We start from the raw sequence: 21,961 nt of genomic DNA on the forward strand, positions 1-21,961 counted from the left end.
AACTCCAATTTTCTTCTTATAGATCCACTTGCAGCCTATAGGAACAATTCCTTTGGGTGGATCTACCAAGGTCCATACCTTGTTGGAGTACATGGAGTCCATTTCGGATTTCATGGCAGTTAGCCAATGTCCCATGTCCGCATCCGATACGGCCTCATTGTATGTTCTTGGATCTCGTCCAAGATCAACATGATCTTCATCATTTTCGAGGAGGAATAACCTATCCGGCATTTTCCGAACTCTTTCGGATCTACGTACCGTAGGTTCAGGAGGTATATTAGTGGTTTGTTGTATTGGTTCGATTACTTGTTCTTGCGTTTGAACTTCACTTTGTGGTTCTTGAACTACTTCAAGTTCTATCATGCTGCCCTTTCTATCGGATAGAAACTCCCTTTCCAAAAAGGTGGCATTTCTCAAAACAAACGTCTTTGCTTCTTTGACATAGTAGAACTCGTATCCCATCGAGTCTTCGGGATAGCCCACAAAATAGCACAAGTCGGATTTACTATCCAACTTATCTCCCACTAATCGCTTCACATAAGCGGGACAACCCCATATCCTAATATGTTTGTAGTTGGGTTTCCGGGAATGCCAAAGTTCATAAGGTGTGGATTTAACTGCTTTGGTGTTAACTCTATTCAGCAAATACGCGGCAGTACGAAGTGCATGACCCCACAAGTATGCCGGTAAGTTTGTGAACCCCATCATTGATCGAACCATATCTAATAAAGTTCGATTCCGACGTTCGGACACTCCATTAAGTTGAGGAGTTCCCGGTGGAGTCCATTGGGATTGTATCCCATTTTCTTTTAGATAGTCAATGAACTCGATGCTCAAGTATTCTCCACCACGATCGGATCGTAGCTTCTTAATACTCCGTCCGAGTTGCTTCTCTACTTCGTGTCTAAAATCTTTGAACCTTTCAAATGTTTCGGACTTGTACTTCATCAAGTACACATACCCATACCTAGACTAATCGTCGGTAAAGGTAGCGAAGTAGTTGTATCCACCCTTCGCACTAACACTTAGTGGACCACATACGTCTGTATGGATCAAATCCAAAAGACCCTCGGCTCGTTCCATTTTCCCTTTGTAGGGTGACTTGGTCATTTTCCCTTTAAGGCAGGATTCACAAGTTTGTAGTGATTTCACGTCCTCCAAAGAGAACAATCCTTCACTGACAAAATCGTTCATCCTTCTTAAAGAGACATGACCTAATCTAGCGTGCCAAAGTTGTGCGGGGTTTTGATCTATCTCCTTACGTTTTGCTGATATAACATTAATAGGTATTTCATTTGGATTTAGTTCAAACAAGTTGTTTAATAGTCGTCCTTTGCAAATCAAATTCTCATTCTTTTGTATAATGCAAATCGAATTTCCAAAAACAAAAGTAAAACCTTCAATATCTAATACAGGAATAGAAATAAGGTTTCTAATGAGCGACGGAACAAATAAACAATCGTTCAAAACAATAGGAAAACTAGAATCCAAAACATTTAAGTAAATTGTGCCAATGGCTTCAGCAGCAACTCTTGCTCCATTCCCCATCCTTAGGTAGGTCACACCCGTTCTAAGTCTTCGACTTCTTGTCATTAGCTGGAAATCATTGCACAAATGTGAGCTACAGCCCGTATCCAATACCCAAGAAGAAGAGTTGACAGACAAATTTACGTCAATGAAATACGTACCCTTTTCAGAACCTTTCTGCTTTAGGTAAGCCTTGCAGTTGCGGCGCCAATGTCCTTTCTTTCCACAGTGATGGCAAGCATCATCAACTTGCTTACCAACCTTTGCTTTGGGGCCCCCACTACCTTCACCCACTTCGAACTTGCTGTTTGGGAAGGGAACTCTTTCCTTTCTCTTCTTTTGGAAAGAACTCTTCTTTCCAGAAGTAGCAGCAATGAGAACAGACTTCTCTTTCTTAATGGTGGACTCGAAGCTGACCAACATGTTCATTAACTCATCCAAGGGAGGATCTAGTTTGTTCATGTTGAAGTTCACTATGAACGATTCATAGGAACTAGGAAGAGACAATAGGATCAAATCCAACGAGAGCTCGGCCGGGAGGGTGACATCAAGATTCACTAGCTTTTCAAGGAGAGTGATCATTTTGAGACAGTGCTCGTGGACCGAAGTCCCTTCGCGCAGTCTCGCTGTGATCAACTCCTTTGTAGCAGCGTACCTCGATGCCCTAATATTCTCACTATACATGCTATCGAGATGAGCCTTTATATCGAAAGCATGCAAGTGAGACTCATATTTCCTCGCAAGCGCGGGCTCCACTACGGCTATCATATAGCACCTAGCATGAGTGTCATCTTTCTTCCAAACTTCATAAGTTTCCTTTTCAGCATCAGTCGTTGTGGCAGGTATAGTGGCGGGAAGCCTCTCGTTCAAAACATAGAGACGCCCCTCAACAGTTAGCACAAGCTTAAGACTACGCAACCAATCTAAGTAATTAGGGCCATTGAGTTTATTGTCGAGGATTGACATTATGGGATTCTTAGACATGATTATCTGAGACATATAGAGAAGAGGATTATTAGAGATTCGCGTTAAATGATTGTTACAATTAAATGTTTGGACTTATGTTATTTAATTGTTCTCCCACTAATTTTATCGAGTTCCACTTCCCTCTAGTAGACAAACGAGAAATCTGATTTTTCTTAATGGGCTTTAGGTCCAATAGACAAATATAACCCGTAGTTAATCTAGCCCGATTATATTTTCCCAAAGGTAGATCACAATCAATCATATCCACAATATGACCCTAAATTAATTTTCCTCACACTTGATAATGACCTAAGTTAATCTCGCGAATATCAAAATCGTCGTGTGTCAAGTCTAACCTACCAATCAAAGATGCTCATAGAACTTGATTATGCCAAACTAATGCAGTCCCTAGTTAATCTAGCCGACCACGTTAATCCAACATAACCCTTTTCTATGGCTACCTTCATCATTATGTCAATTGAATTACAGCTTACTCTACCATAGCACTCCCCGCTAACACGGCTTACTGCGCTACAGCAAAGGGCTACACATAATCCAACCGTTGGCAGAAGGAAAGAAATAACTCAACAGATTGGGTCATTCTTTATAGCTTGAAATGATTCTCAATTAAATTAAGAATGAGGGGTTTTATTAAAAGTTTTATCTCATCAGAAGGTTCGGATTGGTCTATGTGATTCCTACATCTATGTTCTCTAAAGGTATATGGAAACGCATATTGTCCTAAGAGGAACATACGATTATATAATTAATTACATTAATTAATTATCGGGTTTTTCAAAATAATTATAGAACCTCAACTAGCATAAATCATTCAAATAATGTTGAGGTACTAGTAATTAAGTTGAACTATAATCAATATTATATATGTGTTCTATTAATTGAAATCAATTTAACAATTTAAATTAATTAATTAATCTAACACCTATTTACTAAAATAGATGATTGTCGATCCAATTATCTAATTGGGATTAATTGAAAATAATTTTCCAAAAATTAAAATCAATTTGTTTTAAGTTTAATTTTAGAAATCTGAAATAATTTTTTTTTTTTTTTTTTTTTTTTTTATTTTCAGTGAACCGGTTCGGCCGACCGGTCTGACCGGTTCGGACCGAAACGGTCCGGTTCTGCCCGGTCCAATTGACCCAAATCAGTGGGCCGGGTCAGTCGGACCGGGAACCGGTCTGACCGACCCGAATCCACTAGGATTCGGTCGATTGGATCACGCACAACCATCGAACCGGCCGGTCCGACCGGTTCGATCCGAACAATTAAAAACCGACATTTTTAAAACAATTTCAGATCCGATTTTCCAATTTTAAACAATTTTAAAGCTGGAAAAATTCTAAACAATATTTCAAAAATATTTTAAACTTACGAAAACTCCCAATTACATAATACAACAATCACTACTTTAATAAATCGAACATGCATAAAATCATAGCATATTATACAACGCAATTAATTACGCAACGAGCTCTGATACCACTGTTGGGTTTCGGGCACGCATACGCAGCGGAAAACAAAAATTTAATGTGATTTAAACGACTTTAAAACACACAAGTACATGCCCGACAAATAAAATCAATTAATTGCGTACCTTTGCGCTTCCAGCGAAATTAAAAACAACATACATGCTAAATAATTTAACCGAATTTAAATCAATTAACATGCTCGCGTTTAAACCAATTAACATGCTTGCAAAGATTAAAACGATTACACATAATCACATGAAATCATACGATAGCAAACATGAATTCATAGTTTAAACATAAACGAATCGAAACTAGGGTTTCGTATATTTACCTCTTGAAGCGTGAGGTAGGAGCGTTTAGCAAGTCGAGATTGCTACGGAAACCAATCCGTACAATCGGGGCAGCAGCGGTGCAGCGGCAGCAGCAGCAAATCGGCCACGGCGGCGCGTGAGTTACATGCGCGATCTTCCGGGGCGGCGCGTGGGGCAGCGTGCGGCTTCGGCTCGTGCGCTGCTCTTCGATTCCTCGATCTTCGATCTTCCTCCTCTCGGATTTCACCTCGTATACTTCGATCTACTAAACACGTGGCACTAGACACGTAATAGTTAGAAAAACGGAAAAAAGAGAAGGAAAGAAGCTACCAAGACTATCGGCCGATCAACGGCCGATTCCGGCGAAACGGCGGGGCGGACGGCGGTGGTGGCCGTGGGAGAGAGAGGCCGAGAGAGAGGTGGACGGCTGCTAGGGTTAGGGTTGTGTTGTGTGTTGTGCAAGACCTATAAATCAAGTATTTATATGTCTTGCATAAAACCCTAGCGGGCTTAAGTTGGACCGGGCCCAACAACTTAAGTCCGTTAGTACTTTCACTTGCTCGTCTCTCTTAATTCAATGACCGAAAAATTGCAACGATTACATTTTCCGAATCATTATAATTTCCTCGTCATTACGAGTGCCATCTCTCATTTTCCAACTTTCCAAAAGTGGAAACCCTAGTTCAGTGCACTTTCTAAATTTGGAAACTTCCCGATTTAGAAATTTCACTAACACGTTCGCCTATTCTTTTCCTTTTCTTATTCTCATTCATAATTCCAAATTACGAATGTTGGACTCAATCATATTGACTTCCAATCATGCAAAGATAAACTATTTTATCTCTGACCGTTTATTCAAAGATCTCATGTGCACGAGCAGTGTGACCCTCGATGGTTCAGGTGTAAGCTAGCCGTGGGCCCACAACTCTTTGTGGTCAAAACTCGTCCCTTAGAGTTACGATTAAGATGAAGCTCGTTTCACCTTAATCACCCAACGAATCAAGATAGGCGTCTAGCAACTACGCGTCATGATTCCCTAGATACAAATGAAGTGCCTGCAAGAACCTTCAGATATAGTTAACGTACAATACGGTCCCTTCGATACATATGTCCCGATCGAACTAGAGGCATTGGTTCATCGAGACCTCTTTATATGTTCGATGACGGTGCGATCGTTCTAGGTGTTGTAATCCTTACGTGCATGACTTAGAGAATCAAATTCTCTAATCATCACTTAGTCAGCTCTGGCCAGAGACTTAGAATGATTACAAACTTTCAGAACACACAGGACATCCAAGACTATTCTAGCGATCGAATCCCCGACTACAATGCACAGACCTCCCACTAGATTTCGGACTGCACGAACACTGGCCCTTGGGATGGTCCTCGGTGGAACTCAGGGACAGGTCACGATACAGCTGGTCCTCTAGTGAAGTCACGGTGATGTCTAGGTCATAAGGACTAATGGTGTACAACTATACCATAGATATCTCTACTCGATTATTGGGAACCACTTAGAGATTTCTAGGGTGAGGGAGTTCAGTGAACTCGTCAACTTACGAGCACCCACTTATGCATGCCGATATCACAATACCGTTTACTGATGAGATGCAGTACACATACACTAAGTGCTAGTCTTAATGGGAAAGGCCGATATCCTCATTAGTGGCGTAACCCTTCGACTAGGAACACGTTTAACAGTTATAATACTTGAGTAAATATCTCACGATCCTAACGATCAATTACTAGTACTTGTAATAACTGTAAGGACTATATCTATGCTTGTGACAAAGGGACAAAGATATAGAATGCCAAGATGTTTTATCATTAATACGAATAAAGGTTCGTTTATTACAATAATAAATACGAAAGACCACAGCCACAAGTTGGCTTGTTGGTCACCTACTCTAACAATATTTGCAGGAGAGTCCATGTATGTTGCGCAAAGAACGAGAAATAAAGGTTGTTACATATCCCAATTCAGGTCTAACTTGACGTCTACCATGACTTTCTTCGAAGGAGTGCGACTGAATAATGCCCACTTAGAATGCCTGAAGAGAACCCCATTTTTCAACCTTATATTACCATTCGCAAAGCACGAAATCGCGACTGCCTCCGTTATTGGGACGCAAAATGGTTGTGTAGAGTTTTTTTGACCTACAGACATGAGAAAGAACATTGTAGAGAATCTTTTGAATTACAAGATCAATTGAGCAATGTAGTAGTCTTATTGTCTTTTGTCTTGTATTCGCAACTTTGTTTGGACATATGACATTTGAATTGTTGGCATGTAAACATAATTATGGTTATTAACTCTAGTTTGTTGGGTAAAACATTCGAAACAAGTTGTCGTTGTTGACACTATGTCTTATCTATATATTATTGGTTTTATTTTGGATAAGGACATTTGGTCGTAGTTCAGCATAACTACTGTCTAACATTTGGTTTCATTCACTGCTTTACAGGAAATAAATGTACCAACTAAAGGATGTTGTGCACATGCTGGTAATCTATATCGCAAATTTTGAACCATAGTTTTACTATGACATAATAAATTCATCTACGGTATCCTACAGATTACTATATATACTTTGTATTTGCACACTCGGTGATAAAATTGCACCAATCCTGGGAGAATACAGTGGTGGAAGATCATGTCAAAGTACTTAAACAAGCCTAGTGTTCAATATCGCAGTGTTGATCTACAAATGTACTATGATATACCATATTCATCTACAGTATCCTAAAGATGACTATAGATACTTTGTATTTACACAATGAGGGATAAAAGTGCACCATCCCAATAGGAATACAGTAATGGACATTGATTTCAAAATACTTAATAGAATATGATTCCAAAATAAATAAACAATGCAGTAATTTTCTATTTAAAAAACATAAAAATATATGAAATACACGCAAACTAATATCAAATAGAGAAACAACTAACAAGTTTATGGAAAATTTGCAATTATGTAATTGATCCATGTCAATCCTAAAAAGAAAAACAAAACCAAAGAGCACTACTATTTAACTTAAACTCAAATTCAAAAAGCTAAAAAAACTCCAAATCAAAACTATTGAATAGCCCTTGTCCATCTCTTCTTGTTGTGAGTTCCAATCTGATTGCAATGACTACACCTCATCCTCCTCGGTACACTCTCACCCCTAGAAGCAACTCTTTTCGTCTTTGGTCTACCGCGTTTCTACTGATACTCGGGCGGCCCAATGACAGCCAACGGGGGATCAGGAATAGATTTAGTAAACGGGAAAATTGATTTAGCATAGCTTTTTCTTTATGAAGAAACATGAAAGTAATCGTCCACATAATTATATCCTTCTGTGTTTGCTTTGTAGGGAACACAGCATGAGCACACGGGAAGCCCGAAATTTGCCTCATTCGGCATGAGCATGATATGTCCCATAAGTAACCACAACAACAGGTTCACTCAACACGTCATACACCGAGTCAGATGCTTTCCTTGGCAACCATGTCCTACCTTACTGTACCAATGCACCATAACGTTCTTTAGCCAACGGACAAAGTTCAATGTGCCAAGGCACAGTTGTATCGTACCTCACAAGCCCAGTTTTCGTATAGCATATCTAGTAAGAAATTATTCACTCTCGGGCCACCATTTTTTCGAAAATTGTCCATGCTATTATCAAACTCAGCACGTGTAGCAGCATAAGCAACTTTTCAAAAAAAAAAAGAAAAATCGTAAAGGCATCGAACCAACAACGCACGAAGAACCACTGTTATGCGATGATGAAAAACAATACCTTTTTGAGGATGAAACTCGAAATACTACGCTGAATGTTTTGCAGATTATCACTGTATATTGTTATCTATGGGATCTTCTTCACTTACGTGCCATATATATTAATGAGATTATATTAAGATACGTTACTATCACGATAGAGCGTGATTGATACGTGATCCTTGATTATAAGAGATGTGATTTATGAAAAAGATGTAACTTTTTAAAACGCCACACAAACGTTCTGTTAATATTAATTAAGCTAAGGGTAATATTGTGATATTTAAAAAAAAACCTTATATTATATATGTTTTGAACTGAGGGATTTAGTTACGAAAAATATATTGGACTCATATCCCACATCTAATAACGTTCCGTTTAAGGGACATCCAGCATATTACCCCTATTTTTTTATTTAAATAATGTATAATAATATAAAATATTATCAAAATAATATAAAAAGAACATATAAATGTTAAAAGATATATATAATTACAGTTTATTGTTTATTTTGAATGTGTTTTATTATAATATAAACATTTTTTAATAGTAAATTATAATAATAATAAAATAAAAAAAATAAAAAAAATGAGCTTGGGCACGAGCTCGAGCCAAAAAAAACAAAACTGTACGACCACGAGCCTGTCAAAACAGGTGAGCTCGGCTCGAGCTCGACTCGTTCACACCCCTAGATTGGAAGGAGATTACTAATTGGCAAAATCTGAATTATGATTCTTAATCTTGATCTAGATACAACAAATTAAACCTAACCTCTCTCTCAAAAAAAAATAAAAAATTGTAACAAACTTATAGTAGTGATGATATTTTTAAACGAGACATTCTTTTTTGGTCGGGTATGCGGTCTTTTGTCTGAAGGACCAGTTTTTACATGGCGTCACCACCTCTCTCTCTCTCTCTCTCTCTCTCTCTCTCTCAAGATTAACCTCATCATCATTATATATATATACACACACACAAAAAAAAAAGAGTCAAAAGAGTGAAAAGAGCAAGCATATCTTAATTACTGCTGTGCTGTTGTCTCTATCAGTTGCTGGTGGGAGGTGGTGGAGTACTTCACCGCCACCACTTTCTCCGCCCCCTCTTTTTTTTTTTCGCCCACAAAGCTCGCTTATCGTACAATCAATATATATATATAAGGTGAACGCCATCATATATCAATACATATATGTAAATGCTTACACACACACACACAAAACAGATCGATCAGGGTTTAATTAATTTGCATGAAAGTCATTATTATTTATGTGATATAGAGAGAGCTAGCTTTTCTGGTCTTGTTTTCCCATAGGAGAAAACCCTTTCGTCTTCCCGTTGCTTTTATTATTACCTCGGGATCTGATCATTCTTTGACAATTTTGGGATATATCACTTCAATTCCCGAGGCAAAAGAGTAAGTTTACCTTTTTCTCTCCAAAAGTAATATATATATAAGTCTTAGCTTCAGCAAAAGCAAAAAGGAAGGTTGGGATATATACTACTGAGCCAGATCTACAAGGGTTTCAAAGGTTTTCTCTTCTTGATCTTCTTTCTTGATTTTTCCTGTTAATTATATCTTTTAATTTTTTTTGTATTATATTCAAATGAATTAAACTGGTCGATTTTCGATTTCTAGCTATCACTTCGAATGATGATTTTCCAACCTAATTTAGATGATCTTCAACCTCCATGTATATATGGATCGATCTCTCTTTTATATGCAAATATATCACACAAATCTATCTATACACAGAAGGCTTGATACATATATATATATATATATATATATATATATATATATCTATCTGTGTGTGTGTGTGTGTATGTATATGTATATGGTATATCTTCTTTGTTTTACAATTAGCATTTGTATCAATGGTTTCAATAAATAAATAAATAAGTAATTATTTTGTGTAAGAAGCTCAACATAAATAGATTACATGTGTATATGCATCTAAATATATATTATTTTTTCTCTAACAATATTCACTTTTGTTAGTGGAAGTGGAACCATCTTTATATGTAATAAGTTTTTTTTTGTTCATGTTTTTTTTTTGCCTCAAGCAAAAGCAAACTTGAGTATAGTTTTGCATGCTTTTTCCCCCACGAGGTTTGTTGACATTCAGGATTGATGTTTACACAATTTATTTCATTATTTTTATGTGGAAAAACATAAAAAGGATGCAAACTAATAAAGAAAATAAAACCCTTGACTTTTGCTACTCATAAAATTTGATGTGTTCATTTGTAATTTGATGTGAATTAACTGGGAAATAATTGACAGTGTATATTATCTTATATAATCCGAATAATACAACATCAAGATTCTATTATTTGCTTCAGTAGGTACACAGTTGATGAGCCAGAAAACTATTAATAACTCCACAGTTTCACTAGTAGAAAAATGGTTTTTCAATACATTTGTTTTTGCTACCCTAAAAACCGTTACAAAATGTATCTTTTACTATGAGACAATTTGGGAGTCGTAGTAAATATAATGCTAGGACTTACCGTAGAAAAAAAGTATTTCCTACGGCTACTTACCTTAGCAAAGTTTTTGTCATGCCCGTATCTGCTATGGGGAAAATTCGTAGAAAATGAGTATATACGTAGCAAACCTTTATACTACGGATTCGGTACCTTTTGCTTATGGTCGTAGTAAAAAATCATTTTTATACTAGTGTTTTCTGCAGGATTTTACATAATATACACATGAATATTACATGAATTGCTTCATTAATGAATTGTAAATAAAATTTTGAGTTATTAATAATATATGCCTATTTAACGTACAGTAATTTTGATATAACTTAATTTCTGGTGATCATTTATGTGTTTATAGGACAATGCATGCAATTAATAATTCTTTTGAGATTTGTGATTGGATCGTCGAATTTTCAGTTAGTTAAGATTTCACATTTTGTTTATAACTCAGAATATTCTTGATACATATTTATAGGCATTACATTAAACTAGTTCAAGAGGACTATGAATTCATCTACGCATGTTCCACCTGGATTCCGCTTCCACCCGACGGACGAAGAACTGGTAGATTACTATCTCCGTAAAAAGATTGCTTCAAAAAGAATTGACCTTGATGTCATCAAAGATATCGATCTTTACAAAATCGAGCCGTGGGATCTTCAAGGTGAGATGCGCATAATTAATATATTGACCCATGAATTTCATTAATTTTGATTTTTCTTTTAAATTCCATTTTTTTACGACATGTTATATTGCATAAATATATAGTTACGCATGCCTTGCACGCATTCACAAAATGAATCGAAAATAATAATAAATACAAGAAAAATACGTAAAGAACTTTGCAGGATAGGAAGTGAGGAAGAGAGTGACTGCTACTTTTTTAGTCATAAAGACAAGAAATATCCGACGGGGACTAGAACGAATAGAGCTACAAAGGCTGGATTCTGGAAAGCTACAGGGAGAGACAAGGCAATTTACAGTAAGCATAGCTTGGTCGGGATGCGAAAGACTTTGGTTTATTACAAAGGACGAGCACCAAATGGACAAAAATCAGACTGGATAATGCATGAATATAGACTTGAAACCAATGAAACCGCAACTCTCCAGGCAAGTTTGTTCACTTCTTAATTAATATTATGTATATAATTCTGGGTTTTATTACTAAAAAATAGGTTATTATATAGCTAGGTTGACAAAACACTATAACAAATTAATTAATATTTGGAGTGACGATAATATATATTATTCTATGACGTCTTTATGACAATAAGTCTTAGTACAGTGTTGTCGCTGCAACTTAATTTATATGTATTGGAGATATTAATATTAAATGATACATTTCACTAACAGTTTAAGCTTTTGGTAGAACTGATCATTCAACAATACGTCACTACCTAATTCAATGAGGAAACAATACAATAAGAATTGGTGACCGAAAAACGAAAAATAACTAGTGGAAAACATAAGAATATCCAAAAATATATATTACCTATAAATATATATAAGCATTACTAAAATTTTGTCACTAATAATATATTTCCATGCATATATAAATGACACAAGGTACAACATATTTACATAACACTAATTATGATTTTATTGTATATAAATAAAAAATGAGAGCCCTTGATCAATAGGGCTTGATTTATATTTACATGCGTGTAAACATATATTTTATGTAATAATTAACATACTTTATAGAAAAAAGTGGAGTTATATATTAGATTAAGATCCATTATATCTTATTTGAACGAACATTTTACTGAATATTGTTTCAAAACAAGTTTAAAAAGCAAATACAGGCAAACCCTAGTTAACATGATTTAGTTTGCCGCATACAATGTAACATACGTGCATGGTGACATTTTATATAATTTGATCCAGTGGGGAAGTGGTCAGCATATATTGTGGCTAATATATTTGGGTATATATATGATGATGATTTGTAGCAGGAAGAAGGGTGGGTAGTTTGCAAGGCATTCAAGAAGAAAATGGCAGCTACATCAACAAGAAGAGACGGCGAACACGAACACGAACACGACTCCCTTTGTTGGTACGAAGACCAACATCAAGTCTCTTTCATGCCTCCACATTTCGACCCTCGAATTATTCCTCCGTCACCATTCCCAGATTCCTATAATATAATTCATTACAATAAACAAGAACAAGACCTGGAATATTCCCAATACGACAACAACGATGTAATCCTCCAACTTCCCAACTTAGAAAGTCCCAAGGTACAACAATCCACAGCTGGTGGTACTACTTCACTAATGCAGGTTTCTTCACTTGAAGAGCATATTATGCAAGAAAAAGATCAAATGTTATCGGCAGCATCGAACGTTCAAGTGACAGACTGGCGTGTGCTCGACAAATTCGTAGCTGGTCAGCTGAGTCAGCATGCTGGTGATGATAACAACCAGAATATTAATTCATCGTGAGGCTTCGTTCAATCAATGGAAATGATATATGCAGAAGAGGCAACAAGTTAATTCGTTTTTAACTTCGAGTTCTCGAGTTGATTTTATATGGAAGGTAAAAGGGAATAAAAAGTACAGTACCGAGAATATATGCATGGGAACATATTCAAGTTATGAATATGTCTTGGTTTTGGCTATATTATATGTAATGAGACTATATATGGAGGCTGTTAATAATTATATATATTTGTGCAAATTAATATTGTAAAGCAAACTGCAAGATATGTATAATGTTATATTGTTGTTTGTATTTCCTTTAACATATATATATATGCACATACATGCATTTGAGTTTTATTGAGATATCAGTATATATATATGTCCTCGGTACACCTTTGTTGATATGAGGGTAGTTTTAGGTTCATGGGATGGAGAAATTAAGATGAGGAAATATAAATATGTATGTATAAGGGTTAATATATATGCTAGAGGTCTCTAGTTGGAAACGTAATTTGATGTGAAATACAATTCTAATATTTTTTGTGAATTAAATCCTTTAAAATAAATTATGACTGCATACTTAATTTTTCTTTTATTCCTAATTTACCCTTAATTTAAATCCATAAATTTTAAAGTCACGTTTCGCTCGGATTTATTTTTCTCTTTCCTCTCTCTCTCTCTCTCTCTCTCTCTCTCTCTCTCTCTCTCTCTCTCTCTCTCTCTCTCTCTCTCTCTCTCTCTCTCTCTCTCTCTCTCTCTCTCTCTCTCTCATTGTTGAGGGGGTAGTGGTGCAACTATGGCGGTGGAGGCGGCGACAATAAGTGGGATGGTTATAGAGGCAATGAGGCGGCGACTACGGTGGTGTGATGTCAGATCTATGGTGGAAGGCGGCGGCTATGGCGGCTAGGGTTGTGAGTGGCTAGATTTTGGTAAATAAGGTTTGGCAAGGGCTAGAATTTGTTGGCTACTATGATTTGACGGCGGCCGGAGATGTTTGATGTTAGTGTTTAGCAGCGGCAGGAAGTTGTTGGATGTTAGGGTTTGGGATAGTACACCATAGTACATCATAGTATATTTACAATATGCTGTATTTTTTAACAAAACGAAATATATGTTTTTCGTAATTATAATATAATGTAAAAAATAAGGAAAAAATAAGTTGTTTATAATAATGTAAAAAAAGGTTGGAACGAAAAAGAAAAAATAAAGATTATAATGTTAAAAGTAAGAAAAAAATAAGTTGTTTATAATAATGTAAAAACGAGTTAGAACGGAAAAAAAAAAACATAAAGATGACAAAGTCTGTAAAAAGAAAATAAAATAAAATATGTTAGATGAAGAAATGAAGATATTATATGCATAAAAAAATGATAAATGCCTTTTCAATTTTACTTAATGCAAATTTTGAATTTGTGAGTGGATGGGTATTTTTGGAATGAATTCAATAAATGATGTGAAGTAAATGTTTAGTTAGATTTCTCATTTAATTTTAATAGGTCTTGTCACCAGGGACTTATATCTTAAGGCTCCGTATAAGGGTTTTACTGAATAAAAGATAGGGGCATTTTTTTGAATGAATTTCATAAAGGATGTGAAGCAAAATGTTTAGTTAGGTTTGTCATTCGATTCTAATAAGTTTTGTCACCAGGGACTTATTTCTTAAGGCCCCGTATAAGGGTTTTACTGAATAAAAGATGCAGTGGTGGAACATGCATAGGGTTAGGGGATGTCATGCCCCACTCCCCAACATTTCTCAAACCCTTATTATTTTATATCAAATTTAAAAAACGATCATGTATGTTAGCATTAACGACCTCCTCTTATAACCTTTTTAATCCATTCGTTTCCCATGGATTTAAAACCATGGCTCCACTATATGTGATGTATGATTATAAAAGAGTGGTGTTATTTCCACATCCAAAGTATTTCAATTTACCACCAAAATATATAAAATGACATAAATACCCCTCGAATTTATAATCCACGACCACCCTTCCTTATATTCGTTTAATTCTCATGTTTTCTAAGTTATTAATGTTTTTTTTTTTTAAAATTTTTTTTGCAATGGAAAATTTATTACATGATATTTAAACTTCCATATCAGATGACGTATATAACTTCCTTTGAGGCAACAAAATTATATTAAGTCAAATTGGCAAATTCTGGAGGAAGTTCAGAACCTTTCATACAAACACTCTAAGTTTATTTATCGAAGAACCCGAATTCCTGCTCTTTTTTTACCTTCGAAGATGATTTTATCTGACGAAAGTATTATTCACTTAAGGTGGAGAGGGTGAGATTTGGCGGTAAAGATTCCAGTGAAAATGGTGGAATTTTTTTAATTTACCTATATTTTAATTAGTTTAGTGGTGGACGGTTTATAAATTTGTAAAAATATATAAGTGAAAGAAGAGGAAATGGGCAAAATGAGAAATATATTTAATTTTGGTAGTGAAATAAGATATTTTGAGGGTGGAAATAACACGTCTCTAATTGTAAAATTCAGCGATCTTTTGAGAGGTAAACATGGAAAAAAAAAAAAAAAAAAAAAAAGAAGAAAAACAAAAACAAAAAATGTAAACAAAACAAAACAATATAGTGCTTATCCTCTTATATAGAGCCTTTATATCAAAACTTTCAGTCATTATAAAGCGCACCAAAGTGTTAGGCGTGTTATCTTTATTCTGAATACGTGCAAGTTGCTATCAATTTTGATACTAAAAAAATGAGGAATATATATTGATGTTATTAATTTATACACTTGTATTAATAATTTGATCAGTACTATACCTGCAGTCAAAAGGTAATAAACCTCTTCATGAAATTTTGATAAAACTGTTGCCCTCCCCCTTTACGTTAATGACAAGTTTGATTATCTGCCGCCCAACCAGTAATCGTAATTAGATTTTGATCATTTTTTATTCCAAATTTTGCGAAACCCGAAAAATAAGATTTGTAGTATTCCGAGTTAGTTTTCTAATCCAACTTGAATCACCAAAATTGGATGTCGAACGAGAAAGATGTACATGAATCAATGGATATTGCTCACAACTTTAATGTATTGAGGTATCTAAAATTCAAGATGTGACTTATTCATGCATAACTTTGTCACACGACATCCAATCTAGCGGATTTAATTTGAATTAGAAAACTAACCCAAAGGACTACAATTTTCGTGTTTCAAATTTTGCCAAAATCAAAATAGAAATATGCAAAAATCAGGTTCGAAGTCAAAACGAAATTAGTAAAATTGAAACAACGATTTAACATTTCAGTTACTTATAAGTTAACTTAATTACTCAGTTGTTAACTACCTTAACTGAAGCGGCAAAAAGAATAAGAAAATGACATGCATGCACTGCACGCAGCTTCTTTATATATTTACAGACATAAAGAAAAAAACTGAAAAAATATTGATCATACATATCAATTATCACGAGAGCTATAACACGCAGTTTTGATAATATCATAGCAATTTTTGACGTACCTGCATTATAATATATACAGATGCAAACTGCTTCTCTCTTCATCTGGGACCAGAAAATTTGCATTTCTTCCTTCAAACAAGTATATAATATTAGTAATATATAGTACAAGAATTATATATATATATATATCGGATGCATGCATGCATGCATGCCAAATTGTTTCTGAGAAAAGGGAAACAGAGGCTGTGGTGAAGGTAGTGGAGATCATTTAGTAATTTGAAATTCAATTCGTTTCTTTATATAACCTGATAGATGATCAGAAAAAAGGGTATATATATATATATATATATATATATATATATATATATATATATATATATATATATATATAGAGAGAGAGAGAGAGAGAGAGAGAGAGAGAGAGAGAGAGAGAGAGAGAGAGAGAGAGAGAGGTCTCTGTCTTGTTATTTATTTATATATTATTGTTCATCCCATATGCAGTTGTACTGACAAGAAACAAAGAGTAATGATGATGTTATCGATTCCAGATAGATAGCCGTTACGTTATTGACTTGGGTTGAATTCAAAGCATGCGAATGCGAGTGAGGGTCCCTCTCTCTAAAAAACGCAAATTAAATGGTGACAATTTTAATTTATAGGAAGCAATAATCATTGGGCGTGCTATATATGTACATTGATAATGTTCCCACATTTTCAACACACACCCCACACACTGTGACTGTCTCTTAACTGACATTATTTCTCTGCATTAAGGAAACCATATGCCGACAAGGTCTGATGCCGAATGTATACTTGTTAAAAGAAAATCACAACAATTTATTAGTTCACGATTTTCTTTGTTTGGTTTTTATGGGGTCGATTTGAGAATATGGGCCGAATTACGTTGTTGGTCCTATTCTCCTTCGTTTGGGCTTTGTTAGAGGATGATTTTGTTTAAGAGAATTGAGTTTTTTATGGGTTAATCGCTTAGAAGCCCATGACATGGACACTTAATTAAAAAAAGACATCCAACTTTTTTGTCTTTTAAATATTTTCAGTTCACTCAAACTTATTTCCAAGTAAGAAAACTCTTATATATATACACTAAAATTACCCTCAATTCATTGAAACCCAATTCAACTCCAATTTCATGATTTACACCCTAATTTAGCACAATTTCACCAATTAACCAATTTTGACCCGCCAACACCGGAGACCGCCGGTCTCCGGCGTTGACTTTTTGTTTTTTTTTTTTAACTTTATTTTTTCCAGTAGGTCAACCGTTGACTGCCGGGTCTCCGGCATTGAATTTTTTTTTTGTAATTTTGTTTTTTTAAAAAAAAAATATTTTAATTTATATTACTGTCTTGGCTGCTAAATTACTGTCTCCAGCAGTTATTTAACTATCGGATGCAGTAATTTAACTGTTAATTGAATTTTTTTCTTACAAAAAATATTTTAATTAATATTACTGTTTTGGCTGCTAAATAACTGTCCCCACCAGTTATTTAACTGTCGGAGACAGTAATTTAACTGTTAATTGACTTCTTTTTTTCTTAAAAAAAATATTTTAATTAATATTACTATCTTGGTTGATAAATTACTGTCTCCAACAGTAATTTAATTGTCAGAGACAGTAATTTAACTGTTAATTGCCTTTTTTTTTTTGAAATTTTGTTTTTTCTTTAAAAAAATTATTTTAATTAATATTACTGTCTTGTCTGCTAAATTATTGTCTCCAATAGTAATTTAACTGTCTGAAACAGTAATTTTACTGTATTAATTAATTTTATCGTCTTGGTCTGCAATTTTGTTGTCTTCGACTGTAATAATACTGTCTCCAACCGTAATATTAATATGTCATGAAACAGTAATATTACTGTGTCACTGTCTGACACAGTAATTTAGCAGCCAAGACAGTAATATTAATTGAAATATCTTTTTCTATGAAAAGACAAATTTTCGAAAAAAAGGCAACGGCGGTTGACTGGCCGGAAAAAAAAATAAAAAAGAAAAAACAAGTCAGCGCCGGAATCTGGCCGGAAAAAAAAAGTTCAGAAAAAATTATTTTCTGAAAAAAAAAATACTTTTTTCAAAAAATTATTAAAATGGAGGTTAATGTGATATATTTGTTTATATCCGGGGTCAATGTGTAATATTTAGGAAGTTAGAGTATAATGGATGAAATTGATAAAAAATATATTATGGAGGATATTTTAGACTAAAGGCATGGGGATGAGTTTATTTGAAAGACTATTTTTTTGTGAACCAATGTGCATTTAAGTCCCATGTCATGTCCCTCTTTGCCATTTGCCATTTTTTTTACTAATATTTTAAGATATTGAAAGAGTTGAGCCCAAGGATACGTTTGTATGCGGTTCAGCATGAGAATGTTGAAATGTAATGCACTTTCTATAGGAATATGCACATGCATGTATAATATATGATATGATACATGAATAGGCAAGTACATCAATCTTTAGATACATGTTTATCTACTATTCATGATGAATCTTATTCAATGTAATACATGGAGCTCATATGCCTATACTAGTATAAATAGGTGTAGGATTGTATTCATAATTTAACATGTATTGACAAGAGTAAAATATGGAGGAGATACATACTCCTCGATTATTCCCCTGCTAATCTTGTTCATATATCTTGGCAAAATATATTCGACATGGTATCAGAGCCGGGTTAATCATATTCAATTAGAGCATCTGTAAGATTTATTTGGTGCAAATATTATATATTTGTGTCAGATTTGGTTTTTCTTTATTGTTACGCTAAGTGTTGCGACAATTAGTAAAAAATAAAAACATAATTAAAACTAACACAAACTTAATGTGGTTCCGATACAATTGTACCCTACATATACGAGTGATGGAGGCTGGTTTGACGAGGAGGCAGCAAATCCAATTTATATCGGCCTTTTCTTCCCCTGCGCCATTTTTGGGCTGGAAAAGAAACCACTAGGCGAATTGCTCAAGGATGACCCAAAGAATGGGCCAAGCCCATCCCTCACAAAGGGAAAAGAGAGAAACAACAGGGCCGAAACACGCTATAATAAGCAAGCTTGGCAGGGCCAATGTAGATGATCACAGGAAGTCTAACAAGGCTCATTCGATTCTGTTAGAGTAGGTGACCAACAAGCCAACATGTGGTTGTGGTCTTTCGTATTTATTATAGTAATAAACGAACATTTATTCGTATTTATGATAAAACACCTTGGCATTCTATATCTGTGTCCCTTTGTCACAAGCATAGATATAGTCCTTACAGTTATTACAAGTACTAGTAATTGATCGTTAGGATCGTGAGATATTTACTTAAGTATTATATCTGTTAAACGTGTTCTTAGTCGAAGGGTTACGCCACCAATGAGGATATCGGCCTTTCCCATTAAGAGACTAGCACTTAGTGTATGTGTACTGCATCTCATCAGTAAACGTTATTGTGATATCGTCATGCATAAGCGGGTGCTCGTAATTTGACGAGTTCACTGAACTCCCTCACCCTAGAAATCTCTAAGTGGTTCCCAATAATCGTGTAGAGATATCTATGGTATAGTTGTACACCATTAGTCCTTATGACCTAGACATTACCGTGACTTCACTAGAGGACCAGCTGTATCGTGACCTGTCCCTGAGTTCCACCGAGGACCATCCCAAGGGCCAGTGTTCGTGCAGTCCGAAATCTAGTGGGAGGTATGTGCATTGTAGTCGGGGATTCGATCGTTAGAATAGTCTTGGATGTCCTGTGTGTTCTGATAGTTTGTAATCATTCTAAGTCTCTCGCCAGAGCTGACTAAGTGATGATTAGAGAATTCGATTCTCTAAGTCATGCACGTAACGATTACAACACTTAGAACGATCGCACCGTCATTGAACGAATAAAGAGGTCTCGACGAACCAATGCCTCTAGTTCAATCGGGACATATGAATCGAAGCGATCGTACTGTACGTTAACTATATCTGAAGGTTCTTGCAGGCACTTCATTTGTATCTAGGGAATCATGACGCGTAGTTGCTAGACGCCAATCTTGATTCGTTGGGTGATTAAGATGAAACGAGCTTCATCTTAATCGTAACTCTAAGGGATGAGTTTTGACCACAAAGGGTTGTGGGCCCACGGCTAGCATACACCTGAACCATCGAGGGTCAAACTGCTCGTGCACATGAGATCTTTGAATAAACGGTCAGAGATAAAATGGTTTATCTTTGCATGATTGGAAGTCAATATGATTGGGTCCAACATTCGTAATTTGGATTTATGAATGAGAATAAGAAAAGAAAAGCATAGGCAAACATATTAGTGGACTTTCTAAATCGGGAAGTTTCCAAATTTAGAAAGTGCACTCTATTAGGGTTTCCACTTTTGGAAAGTTGGAAATCAAGAGTTGGCACTCGTAATGACGAGGACATTATAATGATTCCGAAAATGTAATCGTTACAATTTTCCGATCATTGAATTGAGAGAGACGAGCAAGTAAAAGAACTAACGAACTTAAGCTGTTGGGCCCGGTCCAACTTAAGCCCGTTAGAGTTTTATGCAAGACACTATAAATACTTGATTTATAGGTCTTGCACATAAGACAACACACGAAAAAAAACCCTAGCCGCTCTCCCACCCTCTCTCGGCCGATCTCAACCCGCGGCCACCACCGCCGCCGTCGCCACCATCTCGCCGGAATCGGCCATCCGTTGGCCGATCCTTTTGGTAGTTCTTTCCTTCTTTCTATTCTTCCGTTATTATAACTATTACGTGTCTAGTGCCACGTGTTTAGTAGATCGAATTATACGAGGTGAAATCCGAGAGGAGGAAGATCAAAGATCGAAGAATCGAGGAGCAACACACGAGCCGAAGCCGCACACATTCACATGCGCCGCCGCAGCTCGTCTTGCCGCTGCTGCCGTTTTCGAATCCATTGTCGTTAGATTCGATTACGTTTAAATTGAATATATATGTTCGTTCCAGTATGAAACTTGTATGATTTTATGTGGCTACATGAAATCGTTTATTTATTGCGAGCATGACTATTTGATTTAAACGCGAGCATCCAAATTGATTTAAATTCGGTTAAATAATTAAGCATGTATGTTGTTTTTAATTTCGCTGGAAGCGCAAAGGTACACAATTGTTTTCAATTATCGGGCATGTGTTTATGTGCTTTAAAGTTGTTAAATCGCATAAAATTTTTGTTTTCCGCTGCGTACACGTGTCCGATTCCCAACAGTGGTATCAGAGCTCGTTGCGCAATTAATTGCGTTCGTTTTTTATATGCTATGATTTTGTGCATATTCGATTTATTTAAGTAGCGATCGTAGTATTATATAATTGGGAGTTTTCGTAAGTTTAAAATATTTTTGAAATATTGTTTAGAATTTTTCCAGCTTTAAAATTGTTTGAAATTGGAAAATCGGATCTGAAATTATTTTAAAATGTCGGTTTTTAATTTGTTCGGATCGAACCGGTCGGACCGGCCGGTTCGATGGTTGTGCGCGATCCAATTGATCGAATCCACGTGGATTCGGGTCGGTCAGACCTATTCTCGGTCCGACTAACCCG

General features: G+C 35.5%; 1 protein-coding gene across 2 annotated transcripts; it reads left to right on the forward strand.

The window, feature by feature from the left end:
- The first annotated feature begins 9,029 nt into the window (after positions 1-9,029).
- On the forward strand, positions 9,030-13,204 carry LOC105972178 (NAC domain-containing protein 7). 2 transcript variants are annotated; one of them, XM_012997114.2, is made up of 4 exons: positions 9,030-9,584; positions 11,015-11,203; positions 11,378-11,649; positions 12,495-13,204. In XM_012997114.2, exons 2-4 carry the CDS (start codon positions 11,044-11,046, stop codon positions 12,981-12,983), a joined length of 921 nt encoding a protein of 306 aa, XP_012852568.2. In that variant the 5' UTR covers positions 9,030-9,584; positions 11,015-11,043; the 3' UTR covers positions 12,984-13,204. The 2 variants fall into 2 exon arrangements, with proteins under 2 accessions (XP_012852568.2, XP_088674913.1); XM_088818787.1 differs by having other exon boundaries at positions 9,035-9,584; positions 11,378-11,653; positions 12,499-13,198.
- The last annotated feature ends 8,757 nt before the right edge of the window (positions 13,205-21,961 follow it).

Source organism: Erythranthe guttata, chromosome 5 (genome assembly GCF_056151865.1).
Source record: "Erythranthe guttata isolate IM_541 chromosome 5, IM_541, whole genome shotgun sequence".
NCBI classification, from domain to species: Eukaryota; Viridiplantae; Streptophyta; class Magnoliopsida; order Lamiales; family Phrymaceae; genus Erythranthe; species Erythranthe guttata.